Here is a 19773-nt window from a genome sequence, read left to right on the forward strand (position 1 = left end):
TCTGCACTGTATACACTTTCATATAATTTGCTGAAACTATATACATTGCCTTATGCATAACACTAGTAATCTTTCTGGCATAGCGTGCAAACACACTGACCTAGTTTGCCCATGGGTAAACAGATTTACATGTCTGGTGCTGTCCATGTTGCTTTACATGGTTTCCTGGCCAGCAAAACTGTTGCTGGCCATGACACTGTGCTTGTTTATGTTTAAATGTGGTGTGCAGCATGAATATGCAATGAGAGCTGCTGCTCACCATGCACACATTTAAACTCCATGTAGGCTTCACACCAGGCCTACACAGAGTTCATTGAATCCCCAGGGCTTAATCTAAACAGATTATTCCCTTTCTCTGAATGTACTATGGATTACTGAAATAAATGACACAGTAGGCAACAGTGGCTACTTCAAAGTGCTAAATGCAATGCAAAAACTTCATGTCTGGAGTACCCACTTTGGCTAATAAAACCAAAGAAACAGTCTTAATCATTTGAAAGATATCTCCCATTCTCATCCAAACTTCTGCCTTAGTAGAGAAATGCCCCCCCCCAAAAAAAAAATGGAAGAATACTGCATATCAAAAGTGATGGCTGTTAGACTTTCCTAATTATTAAGTGATATGAGAATATGAAAAAGGTCATTATACAATCGCTATACAAATCTGAAACATTCAATTTGTTTTTGAACTACAGGAACTATAATAATCTGAATATTAAACTTACTTCAACCATGAATTGATGGTGATAAAAAATAAAAATTAAATAATAATAATAATAATAATGTTTAGCTCATTCTCTCCAATGAAGCTCCAGAAGTTTGTAATCTAAATTTGCATTATGAGTTTTTTAAAAAAATCTAGCTTCATCCTCATGGTTCAAAAATGTACATGTCTCTAGAATCATAAGTTTACAAAAGATATGCCAATGACAAACTGTTCTGCACACACTAATCTTTAAACTTGGTCACATTAAATTCTAGGATAGATTTTTTAAGTCACAAAGAACACAGCAAATGTTCATTTTGTGTAATATTTTGCAAACAGTTTTGAATATCTCAGGTTGTACCCACTGTGAAAGGCATTTTGTATATATGACTATAAGTTTTCATAACAGGATAAGTAACTTTGTCTGTGTTGCTTGGTTGTTGAGATATTTAGACAGTTGTGAACATTCTGGTCATACAAATGGTACATGAACAGCATTTAATATATGATTAGCTGCACTAGAGAAGTGGTCAAGTCTTACTTTGTGCAGTTGCATTTCCCCTCATGTAATATTTGAGATATATTACAACAGTTTGCATGAAGCCAAGTTTTAGAATTCTTAATGTACAAATGAACAGGTAGTATTTGGCATCTAGTGTGATCCTAGAGAGAGGTTTAATGAGTTAACAAAAGAGATTGGTAGGAAGTTTGTGTTTATAATAGTTATAACAAGTTTACTTAAACAAAAGTTTTATTGGGAAAATGTAAAAATAAATAAGGAAAACATGATAAAACGTGTATACTTAAAATTCTGTGGGACTGCTGTTTAGTTACTTGCTTTTCACAAACATATCCACATGATGACATAGGCTAAGACTGAGATTTCAGCATTTTACTGTAAGTACAATGTATTTAGAAACTGCAACCAAATTACAGTTCAGGAAAGTATTACCATAGCTAATAAAGCTGCGGGAAAAGTTTGATAAGACATTTCAAGTTAGCAGCAATAAATTAAATAGGAAATAATTCGCAGAATTTGGTGATTCAACTGATTGTTTTAAGCTAAACAAGACTTAATTGTATATATTTTGGATCAGCAATGACAGCTTTGTTGTAAAAGTACATGCTCTTCCCTTACCTGCCATGGTTTAAAGTTATGTCTGTCTATACATTCTCCATTTAAAAATGGTCCTTCTCCATGTTTGCAAGAAAGCATATTATGTAATGCATTGGCAACTGCATAGACTGCATTATACATGCAATAAGTAAATCTGAAATTATTTACATCAAAAATAGCTGTGTCAACTTCCTCTAACCTCTCAGTGCCAGTACAAACTTTGACTGATCCAGTATTTTCCACACTAACTGATGACTGATTTCCAGAATGCATCCATTTGCATCCAAAGGCTTCTTCCCAAAAAAGTTTAACAAAAATGTCATCAGGAGATGTTGAAGGATGTGTGCTGTAAAGGAACTGTTTTAAACCTGGTATTTCTCCTCTGTGGAGCTGAAATGCTATGGAGCCATTTAATGTTTCCTTCACCTCCTTTGATATTTCTGCAGAAATTGACCAGCTTGTTATACCAACCCAGAACCTTCCAGTAACATTTTGTTTTACAACCTCTTCCATTAGTGCAATTGCATGCAATGCTCTGGTATAAACCACTATTACCTTGACAGTTGATTGTTTAATTATATGAAGAATGTCAATAATTTTCTTCTCAAAGTTATTCATGGGTATAATTTCTAAAAAATCAACACAGCCCCCTGTCCTGATGATATCAGTGTTTAGGTGTTGCGTAGCTGCATGAAAATGAAAGTTGTCTGTTCCAACAATTCCAACCCAGGTCCAACCAAAGTGTTTCAGCAGTTTTGAAGTACCATATGCCTGGAAGTCATCACTTGGAACTGTCCTGAAGAATGAAGGAAACTGCAGCTTGTCACTCATTAGATAGTATGAAAACCCATAGCTGACCTGCAAAAAACGAAGCACATCTTGTTACTTTGTATCATTTATGTTATGTTATTGCAAAAAAAAATATGCTTTGGTGCACAGTAATAAATAAAGAAAAACACCCATGTATTAGTAGTATCTGCAAGCCATTTTGTGGCTGAGAAGTAAACAAATCATCAGTGACTGTCACCTTATATAGGTCAAAGCTCATACATTCTCAATAAAAATACAAAAATCGTACTGCTATATCTTCAAACATCCGCTGTAGTCATGACTTCGATAATTTAACTGATGAAAGACTGCAATGCTATCAAACATCAGTAGTTGATCATGGCTGCAAACTAGTCAGAAACAGCATTCATTTAAATATAGATACTAATTATACATTCCTAAAATATTATTTTCTGTACTGTTGTTGATGTTAGCAATGGCATTAGAGGGTTCATTCTCCCCAAATGTCTGTTTTGATAGTTTAATTTTTGATTTATAATCACATACCACAATGTCTAATGTGTCAAATTGCAAGAATAAAAACACATGGAGGTATCAACAGAATAATATTATTGTAGCAAAGAAATAGAGAGTTTCCTCAAAGAATCAAAAATACAAAAAGTAATTTTGTTAAAAAGTAACACTCGTTTGTCGGAGCCCTAGTTTGAAATTGCCTTAGGAAGACATAATGGTGCAAATGAAAACCCAAGGAAAAGGGTGTGAAGTATACCATCTGAGACAGTACGATTACATGGATCATTGCAACTATAGCTGATAATAGAATATACTGCCTGAAAATAAAGGAAATTTTATTATGGTTTATTTTATTTTCTATTGCTGTATCTGCACATATGTTACTTTTCAAAAATATCATGTTTAATAAAGTTGTTTTAAAAAGTTATAGATCTGGCAGATACTTTTTAGATGAAAATGAGGTATCATAACAGCAGTCAACACTTAGTCCTTCAGAGTCAGTGTGTCACTCAGAACCATTTGAACAGTGATGGACTTGGGAAGCAAATTCTGATTTATTCATGCTGCATATTATGTGTAGGGGAGGAGAGGAAACCTTAAGGATGTATCAGATATTCTTCAGTCTTTATCAAGCTAGGCTTATAAAAACTCTCTTTTATCCAATGAATAATTTTAATTCAAGCAACTGTCAATGTCATCAAGCAGTAAAGTTCAGACTCCAGAAAAAAGCAGAGATAAAGCTGAATAGTATTATTGATAAAAATACCTCTCCCTCAAATGACCTCTTTGAAGGCAGCATATATAATGAAAATAACACCAGTGCCAAGATCAAGCCATGTGATACCCAACACTCAATAATATAGTTACTAGAGCAATATGCCCCTAAACCCACCCTCTGTGAGTTGTCTCACAAATAAGAGAAAAAACAGTTAAACAAAGTCCCTGTAAAACCGGAATAGTCTGAAGGTGTTAAGACAAGATGTAATATAATATTCAAAGATGCTGAAAGTTGAAGGACCATGACAGAATAAAAACTTCAAACTTTTGACCCAAGAAGGCCTTTTCAAGTTGGGATGAAAAATGCCCCAGCAACTTTCTAGAGGCTGGTAGAACATATCCTAGCAGGAGCAGGAGGGTTTGCCCTTGCTTACCTAGATGATATTGCCATCTACAGATAATCCAAGCAAGAGCACCTTCAACATGTCTGGGAGGTGCTGGGCAGACTACAGAGGGCAGGGTTGACCATTAAACCCAGCAAAAACGTCAGGTGGGTATGGCAGAGGTCTCCTACCTGGGACATAGATTGGGGAGTGGTAAGATTAGGCCAGAACCTGCCAAAGTGAAAGCCATTCAGACATGCCCTGCACCTGTTACCAAAAAGCAGATGAGGGCATTCTTAAGGACAGCAGGGTACTACAGAAAGTTTGTCCTCAGTTATAGTACCATAGCTGCTCCCCTCACAGACCTGACAAGGAAAAATAGGCCAAATAAGGCAGTGTGGACCCTAGCATGTGAGCAAGCATTCCAGAAGCTTAAAGAAGCTTTGGGATGACCCCCTGTGTTCGCCAGTCCAGATTACAGCAAATAATTTGTTGTGCAGGTGGATGCTTCGAACTATGGGTGGGGGCTGTACTTAGCCAGATTTCTTCAGAGGAAGAAGAACACTCAGTGGTTTATCTCACTTGCAGGCTCCAACCCAGGAAGGAATGCTATGCAGCTGTAGAAAAGGAATGCCTAGTCATAGTGTGGGCACTGCAGAAACTTCAACCTTATCTGTATGGAAGAAAATTCACTGTAATGACAGATCACAATCCCTAACATGGTTAAACAGAGTCAGCCAACAAAATGCCAAGTTGCTAAGATGGAGCCTAGGGTTGCAAACATATGATATGTCAGTACAGCATTGCACTGGGATTAACAATGCCAATGCAACTGGGTTCTCAAGACAGGAAATGGGGTAAGGTATACTCAGATACACCTAACCCTCTCAAGCAACGTTTCTCAAGGGTCACTTGAAAAACTAGCTTGAGTTCTCCAGGGGGAGATGTGTAAACAGGTGAAGGCTGACAACCTAGCCAGATAGAATTTTGTTGATAATTCTGTCATTTGTAAATATTAATATAAGCCACAGGCTTGTTCTCTTAAATGGAAGAAAATGTTGTTAGATGTGGAACTGCAAAAATGTAACAACAGTGCACTCTGCTGTAGCAAAGCTGATAAGTTAAGCGCTGTGAAATTCTTTGATCTAAAACTCGGAGCCGAGATGTCTAGAGGGAGGCATTCTGCCTATTGTTTTGAGGCCAGAGTTAATGACTAGAATTTACATATATCATTTCTTTTATTGCTCTGGCTTCCTGACCAGCTGCAAGATCAAAAGGACTATTAGCCTCTGAGTTTCTGTTAGCTCAGGAACCAGAAAGAAATGATGTAATCTGAAATGAATCAGTGGTACTGTGTTATCACTTTAAGAACAGAAAAAAAATCAAAGTATTGATCATTTGTCTTGAGAACATACAACTCACCACTCTGCCTGTGTCTGCATGTAAGTAGGATCTTAGACTTTAGTGTTTCTCTTAGATATAGCTAGGAAATAGGAAGATTAGACTATTTTCTTTTTCTGTGATGTTAAAACTTTTCCACTGTATTATTTTAAGTATTTCTCTGTGATCCCTGAACTCTTGACTAGCACTGTGTAGTAAGAAGTATTGTCTTGTGTTTTTATTATTTATTATTAAATATTTTTAAACCTTTCAACTGTGTCTGTTTTGTATAGAGATAATTTAAGCTCTAAGAGTACATTGCATGTATTTAGTGATATTGTACAAAGCCACTCCAATAGCCTTGCTGTTCAGTCACACTTACCATTTGGATAATAATATTGCACAGTATAATTGGACACACTTTCATAACGGCCTTTGAGTTGCTGATAAATATTAGTGGGTGGTGGCAAGTGGTACTATTGTATAGTCTGGGTAAAAAGGGCACAGCTGGAGAACCTGTGCCAGCCTTCCCCAGGAGTGTCTTTTTGGTTTTATATAACTCTTATCTCAAAGTGTGTGTGTGTCAGCTACTTGGGCCAGGACACAAAGCACTGGCTGGACAGAGAGGGTATTGGAGGTTTTTGCTTGCCCACTAGGCTGAAATCTGGACCCTATAGTTGTGCCAGTGGGGAGTCTTATTGGGGACCTGGAGAGAAAGGGAGAAACCAGCCCCAGGCTGACTGTGATCTCTGTGTGCTCTTAAGGGAAATTGTACTTTACTGTGTGTGTGTATTTATTATCCTTTCCCTATACGGATACCTCTCACTGGTGTTAGTGATGAGGATTGCGGCTCCTTGATTGCTGGGCCAGTGCACAGCCAACACATATTAATTGTTTGTCAGTGGTGGGCTATCCACACCATATATTAATTGGTTGGCAAATACTAATTGGCCTGTAGTGGTGTGGTTAGAGTGAATTCTTGTAGCTTGTGTACATTGATCACTGCGGCTGTTTTTGTACTCTAAATCAGCCATGCAGCGAATACTCAGAGTTCAGCTCACAATTGTTTTATTTCTTTTGTTAGCTTAGTTAGCCAGGGGAGAGCAGGCAGCATGTCAGCAGAGAAGCATGGAAAGATGACAAGGAGCCAGCTGGCTGAGATGTGCCAGGCTTGGAGATTGGTGCATGGAAACCTGACTAAGGTAGACATGATTAGAGCTTTGGTCACTGCTGCATCAGAAAACAGCATCCAGGAGGATGATCAGACTGACAGTGGAGATGTACCACACTCAGATAATGGACAGGTCAACCTGTCTGCAGAGGACTTAAAAATCCATCTGAAGCTAAAGAGACTTGAGCTGGAGGCCAGGCATTTGGAAATAGAAGCAACTGAGAGACTGAGGTATCTAGTGAGTGAGGACAAGGAGAACTGCGATGTTTGCAGGCTGAGGAGAATGAAAAACTGCTATGCCTGGAAGCTGACGAAAAGGAGCGGCAGAGACAGCATGAAAAGGAGATACTGACTCTTCACCAGAGTCATGGAGGTAATGGGGAAGGGAATAACCAGACCCCAGAAGCACAAAAGATCAGTAAATTTCTTCTGCAGTTTAAAGAGGGGTATAATTTTGATAGTTTCATTCATATGTTTGAGAGGGTATGTAAACAGTATGATGTTGACTGAAGGCTTTGGGTATGGTTCCTGATCCCCTTACTCCATGGTAAAGCTGTAACTGTGTTGTATAAAATTTCTGATCAGGAATGTTTTGATTATACTACTGTTAGGAACTGCTTGTTAGAATTGTTTAAGCTAACACCTGAAATGTATAGGAAAATGTTTTCTGAGCATAGACACAAGGCAGATGAAAGTGTGTGTGAATATGTTGCTGAACTGAGCACTTATTTTCATAGGTGGGTGAGTGGATATCAGGTCACCACTGTTGAAGGGCTGGCAGACTGTTTGGTGAGGGAACAAGCCCTTAACACTTTGCCCAAGGACATGAGGATCTGGTTAGCTGATAGACAATGTGCTACTTCAGATGAGTTGGGGAAGAAGGTAGACCTATACCTAGCAAGCAGGCCATCACTGCACAGGAAAGGGACCCCCAGTACTACTCATGCGTCTAAACGAACCCATGGTGGGAAGCATAGACTGCCCCAACAGAATTTTCCAGTAGCAGGGGAAGCCACTAGTCCAGGTACACATCCATGACCTAGGGTTAAATGTTTTGAATGCAACCAGTGAGGCCATGTGGCATACAGATGTCCATGAAGGCAAGGTGGGGGAACAAAAGGCAAGAGAGCCAGTAAATGGGAAAGACACAATCCCAATAGTAGGTTTTCTTGGGACAACAAGGGTACCAAACTACCACAATAGGTTATATCCTATTGTAGTGAATAGCAAAGAGGCCATTGCTAAGAGAGACACAGCCTCTGACATAACCATTGTAAAGCCTGCAATGGTTACAGAGGAGCACTACTTGCCTGGGCAGTCTACTCCATAAGAGCTTTAGGAGGGACCCATTTCAAATACCTTTGGCTAGGGTTCACCTTGACTGGGAGGGTGGAAAAGGGAACCAGCAAGTAAGTATGTTTGAGGAAATCCCTACAGATGTCCTGATAGGGAATGAGTTTTATAATACAGTACCATGTGCTCATACAGTTACATGCAGTCAGGCTTGGAGACAAGCATGTGGGTCTGGTAGCCTGGGGAAGACCCAGACAGACTGCATACTTGCAGCCAGGACTGGTGAGGTGGTTCCTTCAGGGAGGAAGCTACATTGTAGCAGCAAGACTGAAGGTGAGCCACAGCTGTTTTTGGCTACTGATGTTCCCTTGGATAGAGTGACTGCAAAGGTAGAGGTGAGTAGTAGTACCCAGGCTGACAGTGAGGCACCACTGTCAGAGGATGCCAGACTTCCTGTGGAATGGGAGCTGGGAAGGGTTACAAAAAGAAAGTTGAGACTGGCTCAGCTCTCAGACCCTAGATTGCAAGGCCTGAGGCAGGTAGCTAGTGAGGGACCTGATTCTCAAGGGGAGGGGGAAATCTGTATACTGGGATAAAGGGTTACTGTATAGAGAGTGGACCCCTGAAGGAGGGCTAGAAGGTGAAAGGGTACAGCAGTTGGTAGTGCCTAGATCCTACCATCTGACGCTTCTAGCCTTTGCCCATGATATTCCCTTTCCAGGTCATATGGGCATAAAACATACAAAGAGATGCATTATGCAGAACCTCTAATGACCTGGAATTTCCAGAGATGTAACAGGGTACCGCAGGACCTGTGAGAACTGCCAAAAGGTAGGCAAGGCAGGAGACAAGGTGAGAGCTCCTTTGATGCATTTGCCTGTGATTGAGGAGCCATTTATGAGGGTAGCTATGGGTATTGTGGGATCTCTGAGAACCCCAAGTTCCACAGGGAAAAAATATATCCTAGTGGTAATGGATTATGCTACACAATACCCTGGGGCAGTGGCTTTGTCCTCCATTGAGGCAGAAAAGGTGGCAAATGCTTTGTTAGAGATTTTCAGCAAGGTAGTTTTCCCAAAAGAAATATTGACTGGCAGAGGTGCCAATTTCATGTCAGACCTGCTGGCTTGTCTGTGAAAGTACTGTGGGGTGAAGCACCTGAAGACCACCCCCTACCATCCGCAGACTAATAGTCTTGTTGAGAGGTTAAACTCTACAATCAAGTCTATACTATGGGCATTTGCAGACCAGTTTAAGAGGAAGTGGGGCAAATATTTGCCCCGTCTGTTGTTTGTTTACAGAGAGGTTCCCCAGGAATCCATAGGTTTTTTTACCCTTTGAGTTACTGTATGGGCATAGGGTGAGGGGACCTCTAGATTAAATTCGAAATGAGTGGGAAGGTGAGTGTGAATCTCACAAGGAGTCTGTTGTGGCATATGTCCTAAACCTCAAGACAAGGCTCAGGGATCTCATAGGCTTGGCCCAGGAGAACCTGGCAAAAGCCCAACAACAGAAAAGTATGGTATGACAGGAATGCTCGAGCTAGAGAGTATGCTGTAGGGCAGCAGGTAATGGTTCTCATTCCTGCCAGACACAACAAGCTGCAAGCAGCTTGGGAGGGACCCTACAAGGTGGTAAGGAAGGTAAGTGATGTTAACTACATGGTAGAACTACTAGGCAGAAGCACAAATTATACCATGCTACAATGATGAAACCTTACCGTAATAGGGAGGCCCTTGTGTTGAGTATTTGCAGTGGCTTGCAGGAGGAGTCTGTGGGAGATCTGGTGACTGAGCTCCTCAGTGAGACTCGCAGTGACACCTCAGGGGAAGGGGTTGCAATGTCCCTGCAGCTATCTCCTACCCAGGTTCGAGAAATCAGAGCATTGTTACAGGAGTTTGGGGATGTGTTCACTGGGAAACCAGGATGCACCCATCTGCTGCAACACCAGGTGGAATACAGAACCACAAAGGCCTATTAGGCAGGCCCCTTATAGGGGCCTGAGAGAGTCAAACAGACTCTGAGGGAGGAGATACAGGAGATGTTGGAATTAGGGATAATTCGAGTTCAACAGTCCCTGGTCATCTCCAGTGGTGCTGGTGCCAAAGGAAGATGGCAGCACCAGGTTCTGTGTAGACTACAGGAAATAAAATAGTCACACAGAGTCAGATGCTTACCCCATGCCTAGGACAGATGAGGTGCTAGAGCAGCTGAGTGGGGCTAAGTATCTTACGACCATTGATCTTACCAAGGGTTGCTGGCAGGTGCCCTTGACTTCCAGTGCTAGAGAGAGGTCAGCCTTTGTGACTCCCTTTGGGATAAAAAATGCCTCAGCAACTTTCCAGAGGCTGGTAGATCATATCCTAACAGGGGCAGGAGGGTTTGCCCTTGCTTACCTAGATGATACATTCCTGGCAAGAGCACCTTCAACATGTCAGGGAGGTGCTGGACAGACTACAGAGAGCAGGGTTGGCCATTAATCCCAGCAAATGTCAGGTGGGTATGGCAGAGGTCTCCTACCTGGGACATAAATTGGGGAGTGGTAAGATCAGGCCAGAACCTTCCAAAGTGGAAGCCTTTCAGGCATGGCCTGCACATGTTACCAAAAAGCAGGTGAGGTCATTCCTAAGGACAGCAGGGTATTACAGAAAGTTCGTTCCCAGTTATAGTACCATAGCTGCTCCCCTCACAGACCTGACAAGGAAAAACAGGCCAGATAAGGTAGTGTGGACCCCAGCATGTAAGCAGGCATTCCAGAAGCTTAAAGAGGTTTTGGGAGGACCCCCTGTGTTAGCCAGTCCAGATTACAGCAAAGAATGTGTTGTGCGGGTGGATGCTTTGAACCATGGGGTGGGGGCTGTACTTAGCCAGATTTCTTCAGAGGGGGAAGAGCACCCAGTGGTTTATCTCAGTCGTAGGCTCCAACCCATGGAGGAGTGCTATGCAGCTGTAGAAAAGGAATGTCTAGCCATAGTGTGGGCACTGCAGAAACTTCAGCCTTATCTGTATGGAAGAAAATTCACTGTAGTGACAGATCATAATCCCCTATCATGGTTAAACAGAGCCAGCCAGTAAAATGCCAAGTTGCTAAGATGGAGCCTAGGTTTGCAAGCATATGATATGTCAGAGCAGTACCGCAGTGGGATTACCAATGCCAGTGCAGATGTGCTCTCAAGACATGGAATGGGGTAAGGTATATTCAGATAGACCTAACCCTCTCAAGCAACGTTTCTTAAGGGTCACTTGAAAAACTAGCTTGAGTTCTCCGGTGGGGGGTGTGTGAAGATAGGTGAAGGCTGCCAGCCCAGCCAGATAGAATTTTGTTGATACTTCTGTCATTCGTAAATATTAATATAAGCCACAGGCTTCTTCTCTTAAATGGAAGAAAATGCTGTTAGATGTGGAACTGCAAAAATGTAACAACAGTGCACTCTGCTGTAATAAAGCTAAGTCAAGCATTATGAAATTCATTGATCTAAAACTCGGAGCTGAGATGTCTAGAAGGAGGCATTTTGTCTATTGTTTTGAGGCCAGTGCTAATGGCTAGAATTTACATGTATAATTTCTTTTATTACTCTGGCTTTCTAACCAGCTGCGAGATCAAAAGGGCTATTAACCTCTGAGTTTCTGTTAGCCTGGGAACCAGAAAGAAATTATGTAATCTGAAATGAATCAGTGGTGCCGTGTTATCAATTTAAGGACAGAAATAATCAGAGCATTGAGCATTTGTCTTGAGAACATCCAACTCACCACTCTGCATGTGTCTGTATGTAAGTAGGATCTTAGACTTTAGTGTTTCTCTTAGAAATAGCTAGGAATTAGGAAGATTAGACTAAGTGTTTTTCTGTGTTGATGTCAGAACTTTTCTTCTGTATTATTTTAAGTATTTCTTTGTGATCTCTGAACTCTTGACTAGCACTGTGGCACCATACAGTAAGAAGTATTGGCTTGTGTTTTTATTATTTATTATTAAACATTTTTAAACCTTTCAACTGTGTATGTTTTGTTTAGAGATAATTTAAGCTCTAACAGTACATTGCATGTATTTAGTGATGTACAAAACCACTCCAATAGCCTTGCTGTTCAGTCACACTTACCATTTGGATAATAATATTGCACAGTATAGTTGGACATCCTTTCATAAGGGCCTTTGAGTAGCTGATAGATATTAGTGGGTGGTGGCAAGTGGTACTACAGTATAGTCTGGGTAAAAGGGGCACAGCTGGAGAACCTGTGCCAGCCTTCCCCAGGAAGGTTTGTGTGGTTGTATATAACTCTTATCTCAAAGTGTGTGTGTGTGTTTGTGTGTGTGTGTGTGTGTGTGTGTGTGTGTGTGTGTGTGTGTGTGTGTGTGTGTGTGTGTGCATGTGCGTGTGCGTGTGTGTGTGTGTGTGTGTGTGTGTGTGTGTGTGTGTGTGTGTGTGTGTGTGTGTGTCAGTTACTTGGGCAGGGACATGAAACACTGGCTGGACAGAAAGGGTGCTGGAGGTTTTAGCTTGCCTACTAGGCTGAGATCTGGACAATATAGCTGTGCCAGTTTGGAGTCTTATTGAGGATCTGGAGCGAAAGGGAGAAACCAAACCCAGACTGACTGTTATCTCTGTGTGCTCTTAAGGGAAATTGTTCTTTACTGTGTGTATTTATTATCCTTTCCCTATATGGACACCCCTCACTGGTGTTAGTGATGAGGATTGAGTCTCCTTGATTGCTGGGCCAGTGCAAGGGTGTCATAGTTACTGCCTTACATTTGTTTATATTTCTATAAGTCTTGTCATATTAATTTCACAATATGTAAAAATAATATAGGACTTGAACATTTATGGTTTAATCAGTTTACCCAAATAATATATGAAGAACGTTATACTAAAGATTGGTACCCAAATTATAATGATTTACTTTGAAGATTGGTACTTAGTTATGGTACTACTCTAGAAAACAGCTTGAATGGAGAATGTATTCAGGAACAATCCTTATGAATTAAAATAAAGACATTTTAACTTAAGCCATCACTTTCATAATATACATAGAATGTCATTTGATGGATGCTAGTTGTTCTTTGTGGTTAAAATTAAAATACAAGGGATAATTAAATTCACAAAGACCCCATTTTCAAATGTAACTAGAGACTGTTTGGCAACTATGATTTACAAGGATAAAACATTCCCAATGAAAGTTAACAACTGATACTAACTCAAGTAAAATAAGACATTACTTTTATATGTTCTGCTTAGCTGGACTGGTACAGAGGGACAAAACTCTGACTGTGATCAAATTGATACAAGTTCAATCAACAGCTCAGGCACTAAGGAAGGTTTCCATTCTGCACTATGTCTATCAGATTCTCTTATACCCTATCCTTAATTTTGTATGATTTTTCATTATGGAAAAATTAGAAGTCTAGAATAAGGGAAAAGGGGGGGCAACCTAACATTATAAAGTAAGTCAAGAAACAGCTTATAGAAGGTAAAAAGGAGGCTCAATTAATTTGTCAAATGGTTGTCAGAGTTCAAAGCAAGAAGGCAGTTTCAGACTAAGGAACCTCCAAACTCTAGATCCCATGCAATTTGGCTTTGTGAAAGGGAGATCATGCCTGATCAACCTGGTTGATTTCATTGAGTCAGTCACCAGGGCTGTGGATGAAAGTAAGGTAGTGCATACAGTCTACCTCGACCTGGCCAAGGCCTTTAATACCATTTTTCACTCGGAAATGTTTGATAAACTCACCAAACTAGGTATCAACCCCTATATCACTAGGTGGGTTGCAAACTGGCTCACAGATAGAACACATAGTGTGAAAGTAGTGGACTCCAAGTCAGACTGCCGATCAGTCACAAGTGGAATCCCACAGGGATCCTCTCCTGTTCAGCAGCTACTTCTTAGAAGTCCAGGACAACACAAAGGGACTATGGATAACCAAGTTCATAGATAACTGCAAGCTGGGAGCCAATATTAACTCCCTAAGTGATGCAGACATTCTACAGAAAGGCCTCACTGAGACCAATGACTGGTGTTCAAACCATGGCCTTAAGCTTAATGCCAAAAAACGTGTCGCCATCCCTGTCAAAGGAAAAAACTTCAAAGACCAATTCATGTAAGGTTCAAGCAAGGCACCCTTTATTAACTTGCAGCAAGGAGACAAAGCATGCTGGCATAATGGTTTGTCTGAACATTAATGATTAGTATTGTGTTTTTATACAGTTCTTTCCATGTCACACAGAAATGTTACTTCTATTGCTGACGTAGTTAGACACAGCTTTCTGTATTGTTCTACAGAAAATGTTACTAGACTAATTGATGACTAGTTGAGAGTAATTGCTGATTTACAAAACATCTGAGAAAAACAACCTGGCCTTGGGACTTATTTTAGCCCACCACAAACTTTCAGTTCTTCAATTGTGCACTTCTAATATATGTGTTACATTTTGCCTAGATTCAAGGTACATTTCTAGCTTAGGTACAAGTAATGCTGACTATGGTTTATACTTTCAAGCATCCATTGTGTTCTTTATCAAAGCTTCTAGCAGCTGTGTACTTTCTGATGGCATAAGCAGAAAATCAATAACTCTTTATTAAGTCTCATGACACTAGTAGAAAAGAATTACTTCTTGTTATTTGCTGACATTAGCAGAAAATAGAATGCTTCTTGTTAAGTTTCTAATAGCTGTGCAGATTCATGCAGTGTGAACAGAATACTTGTATTAACCCTTTTAAACCTCGAATGCACTAAGCATGCATATTACTAATACATATTTTTCTAACATTTCCCCCCTTTTTAATACTTTTATTCTACTTTCAAAATAAGCATAAACAGTTTTCTTTTTCTTCCCCTAACCTCTTCCTACTCAGGATTTGCAGTTAAGAGAGTCATTCAGTTTAAACTTATGAAAGCATTTTCAATTTTTTAGCAATTCTTCAAGTTCAGCACCTTGGTATAAGGTTTCTGAAACTGACATGTCTATAAAGTGTTTAATCAGTCTTTTCATGCAGGGGATGCAGCAGCACACCCATATCACCAGCAGGATCATTCCTACACAGATGGCAATCAGGATGTTCATTAGGATACTGCCCTACCCCCCAAACAATCTCTGGAAAAAGTCCGTCAATGGATTTGGTCCTGGCTTGGTCATAGCCGACACCTGCTGAATTACCTCAAGGTGATTGTCTATCTCGTGATTGTGGTCAGGAATATACGAATAGCACTCCTCCTGGATTAAAGAGCAAGTACCTCCTCTCACCGCTAGGGTGAAGTCAAGAGCCATGCAGTTTTGAAGCACTATAGTTCTCATGGCAGTCAGTTCATCAGTCACCAATTCTAGGGCAGAAAAGGTTGCATTGCTCATTATTTCGAGAAGTTTAGACAGTTTTCTCAGTTCCCAGATTGATTTTGTTGCTCCATATGCTGTCAGTACACCTGCCCACGAGATGATGGTATCACCCAAGTCCATATGTGACAGTCCATTTTTCCCTAGGCCCACAGCATGATGTTTTTTCCAGCCCGCATTGATTTGCCCCACTGGGTTGACAGGCTTCTTGATTTCTCATCGAACATTCCAAACTTTCCCCTGAGGTAAAACTGCTGTGTGTCATATGGCTGGAACCAGATACCCCAAATAACAACTGCCAGACCGATTCTCAGGTAACCAGTTATATGCTTTCCTGCCAAGTAGCAATCTTCTACTTTGGTAGTAACTTTACTATGTCCTGGCTCTGGAAGAAACATTTTTTTGTCAACTATAATCAGTTGTTTATAGAGGTCAGCATTATGTTTTACTTCATCAGTTGTCCTATGCATCAGTTCAAAAAATGAATCATAGCTTGTGTTGCAATACGAACCTGTGTTATCAGTTTTATTGTAGCATCTGAACTGAACCACCTGAACTGTATCATTTTTGTAAAAACACACAGTCCCCTTCTGTCGAACAGACAAGTGCAATGCTACTTTATCTTGTGATGTGACATCTGATGTATCATAGACTAAGTTTTCCCAGGTCTTGTTGGCTCCTAGGGGGACTGAAGTTAACAATAACCCCCTGTATGCTGTTGGCAAAGCTGTGCAAATCCAGCAATTCAAAACATTGAAGGTTTCAGCATACACATATTTGATTGCCTGGTAAGTGTTGAAGTTTGGGTGCCACTCTACGTGCAACTCTCCACGCTTATTCAGTTCAGTTTGTGTGGCTGGGAAAAGGAATGGCCACAACAAAAAGATTATTGTCACTAGTACTGTCAACAGGATGCTTATGCAATACTTCTGAGGAAGCGGTTGTTCTGCATTCCTGTTTTCTGCGACTCTTCCAAGTAGGTGTATTTGTATTTTTCTAGATTCCATCATTTTTGCTTTTGACATGTGATCTTGCTCTCTGCCCTAATAGGACCTTCAGCACCGATGGTTTCTTCACTGGGGTTGAGACGGATCAGTCCTATTGATCTGACCCCCCTTTGTAGCCAGACTTTGTGCTGAGGGCCCCGATGGAGAGGTAAGATTTTTGTCCAGTTCAAAGTTCTTAACTAGTTTGCAGTGCGTCAGGTGTACCCACAAAGCTCGCTCGCTCTGCTATCTTGACTGCAGTGGGTGTCAAAAGAAGCACCTGGTATGGACTTTCCCACCTTGGTGACGACCAATTCTTCTTCTTTATAACTTTTATCCACACCCAGTCTCCGGGTGTCACTGTCACTTCTGATGTCTCGGTTTGTTTTCTATCTGAAACAGAATTTGACTGCAACAGATGTTTAGAATTCATTAACTTCCTCATATATTCAGTTAGTGTAAAATCAGCTTCCTGGTCTGAGGACATGAGAAGTTTCCACTGGGGTGTATAATAAGCCCTTCCAAATAGTTTTTCAAAAGGAGTCAATCCTTTTGCAGTCGGAACAGTTCTCATGCTCAACAGCGCCAGGGGCAAACAATACAGCCAATTCTTTCCTGTCTCAGCTATGAACTTTCTCAATTTGTTTTTTAATATACCATTATGCCTTTCAACTAGCCCTGCAGATTGCGGATGGTATGCACAATGATTTTTTAAAGAAATACCGAAATGCTTACTTAACTGCTGTATGGTTTTGTTTACAAAGTGTGTACCATTGTCACTGTAGATCCTTTCCGGAATGCCGAATCTAGGGATGATTTCTTTGACAAGTACTTTTGCCACCAAGGCTGCATCTGGATTTTTGGTTGGAAAGGCTTCCACCCATCTGGAAAACATATCTACAATGACAAGACAATACTTCTTATTTTCACATTTGTTCAGTTCTATGAAATCCATACAGACAGTGTGAAACGGATATGGCGGTGTAGGGAAACTCCCTTGCTTGGGCTTTAACACCCCTTGTGCATGATGTTTATTACAAATCTGACACGTCAAACAACATTTTTTAGAGTAGTTTGTAAATCCATACATTGTGAACACCTGGTTCACCAGCTGCCCCATCCCCCTGTTGAGACATGGCTCTGCCCATAGCTCAACAAAGCTGCATATCTAAACAAATTAAATGGTAGTATCGGTTTCCCTTCTTTAGAGATGTACAGCCCCTTTTCAAGAATTGCTCCTCATTTTACCCATCGTTGTTTTTCAGCTTGTGTAGTGAGTGTCTGCATTGTTTTTAACATTTCTAAGTCTAAAATCTCAGAGAGTTGTAATTCCTCATTTAAAAGAAATACTTCTGTGGCTGCTTGTTTTGCAGCTGTATCAGCTCTTGTATTACCTTTTGAAATCCTATCTTGTTGCTTGGTGTGAGCTGTGCATTTACAAATGGCTATTTTCTGAGGTAACTGAATAGATTCTAAAAGATCTAAAATAAACTGTGCATGAGTGATAGGTTTGCCAGTAGATGTTATCATTCCCCAGTTTTTCCACTGTTGCACAAAAACATGTACAGTAGAAAAAGCATACTGGCTGTCAGTAAAAATGTTTACACATTTACCCTTTGCTAAGGTACATGCCCATGTCAAGGCAATCAATTCTGCTGCCTGTGCAGATAAGTTGTGTGGTAATGGTTTTGCTTCTATAATCTCAGTGTCAGAAACTACTGCATATCCTACTAGGTTCTGTCCTGCACGAACCATCCACGTAGTTGTCACCTCGGCATCATCCAAGGGGACATCCGTGAGATCTTTTCTAGGCAGTGTCTTTCGCTCAATTACCTGCAGGCAGCAGTGCGGTGTGCCATCTGCAGGGGTCGGGAGCAGAGTACAAGGGTTCAAAGTCATGCATCGCTCAATTGTCATGTGAGGTTGCAAAGATATGCCACCTTTTCTTGTAGTAAAATAATTGTGACTGCATGAGGCACACTCAAAGTGAGAGGGTGGAATAAGACTACTGAGGCCGAAGCCTGTACTGCCATTGCAGCTGCAACTACTGCTTGTACACAGTGGGGTAAGGACCGTGCCACTGGGTCTAGTTGTGATGAATAGTAAGCAATGGGGCGTTGCCTATCCCCATGCTGTTGTGTTAACACTGATGTCATATAACCTTGCTTACAATCTACAGTTTGGAAAAAACGTTTATGGTAGTTTGGTAAACCTAGAACTAATGAGGACACTATTAACTGCTTCAGTTTGCAGAAAGCAGATTCTGCTTCTGGTGTCCATTGCAATAAATCTTGTGCTGCCATAGGCTTCTTATATATAAGATCAGTTAGTGGTGCAGATTCCAAAGCATAGTTTGGAATCCAGTTCCGGCAAAAATTAGTTGTACCCGGGAAGGACATCATTTCCTTCTTGGTAGTGGGTTTTGGTGCTTGCAAAATTGCTACCTTTCTGTCCTCATCTAGTGTTCTACCTTCCTTGGATATTACATATCCCAGGTATTTGACTTGTTTTTTCCAAAGCTGCAGTTTATTTTTATTTACCTTATGTCCTTCAGTGGCTAAAAATTGTAATAGCGCTATGGTATCTTCTCTACAATCTTGCTGGGTGGGGGCTGCCAGCAAGATGTCATCAACATAAAGTAAAATCTGACTGCCTTTTGGTGGGTTGAGTCCCACCAAGTTGCTTGCCATTTCTTGTGAGAATATCGTTGGACTTTCACAATACCCCTGTGGTAGTCACGTATATGTATACCTTTCCCCCTGAAATGTGAATGCAAACCAATACTGGCTATCAGGGTGTATCGGTATCGAAAAGAATGCATTGCTGATGTCTACCACAGAAAAATACTGCTGTTGAGGTTTTAAATCATTCAACAGGGTGTGTGGGTCTGGCACCGTAGGTGCCCTTGGTATTACTGCATCATTTACAGCTTGTAAATCTTGCACCATATGCCATTCTCCATTTGCTTTTTTGACTGGAAACAAGGGTGTGTTACATGGTGAATCGGGAGATTCTACAAGTATCCCTCCTTTAAGTAAGGCTGCTATAATAGGCTTTATCCCTGCCTCTACATCTTTTCTTAAGGGATACTGTCTCTTTTGTGGTCTAAATGCTGACTTTGGCATGATGGTAACTGGTCCCACTGTACGAATAAGTCCTACATCTGATTTTCCTGTTGACCAGAGAGTCTCTGGTATATTTTCTAAGGCATTTTCTTCCTCCTTTAATAGGAGTGCTAATCAGCTGTCCTTGCTAGACTGCAAGTGCACGGCTGGGTGGGTCTGAGTTATCCAATTCAACTTCTGTATTTGTATTCCCTGTTCTGACAGTTCTAATTCTCTCTGTTTTTCCCATCTCGTGACTTTTTCTCCTAGGTCTGCCCATTCTATATTTCTG

The 19773-nt window shown here is 40.8% G+C and overlaps 1 protein-coding gene across 1 annotated transcript in view; it reads right to left on the reverse strand.

Moving 5' to 3' along the window:
- Positions 1-19773, reverse strand: part of LOC122791526 (extracellular calcium-sensing receptor-like) — a 198556-nt gene that overhangs the window by 148818 nt on the left and 29965 nt on the right. Inside the window, exon 2 of the mRNA XM_044059268.1 lies at positions 1845-2681. Coding sequence (XP_043915203.1) covers positions 1845-2681 — 837 coding nt within the window. The remainder of the gene's footprint in view (positions 1-1844; positions 2682-19773) is intronic.

Source organism: Protopterus annectens, chromosome 17.part0, assembly GCF_019279795.1.
Source record: "Protopterus annectens isolate FY-2018-M chromosome 17.part0, PAN1.0, whole genome shotgun sequence".
NCBI lineage: Eukaryota > Metazoa > Chordata > Ceratodontiformes > Protopteridae > Protopterus > Protopterus annectens.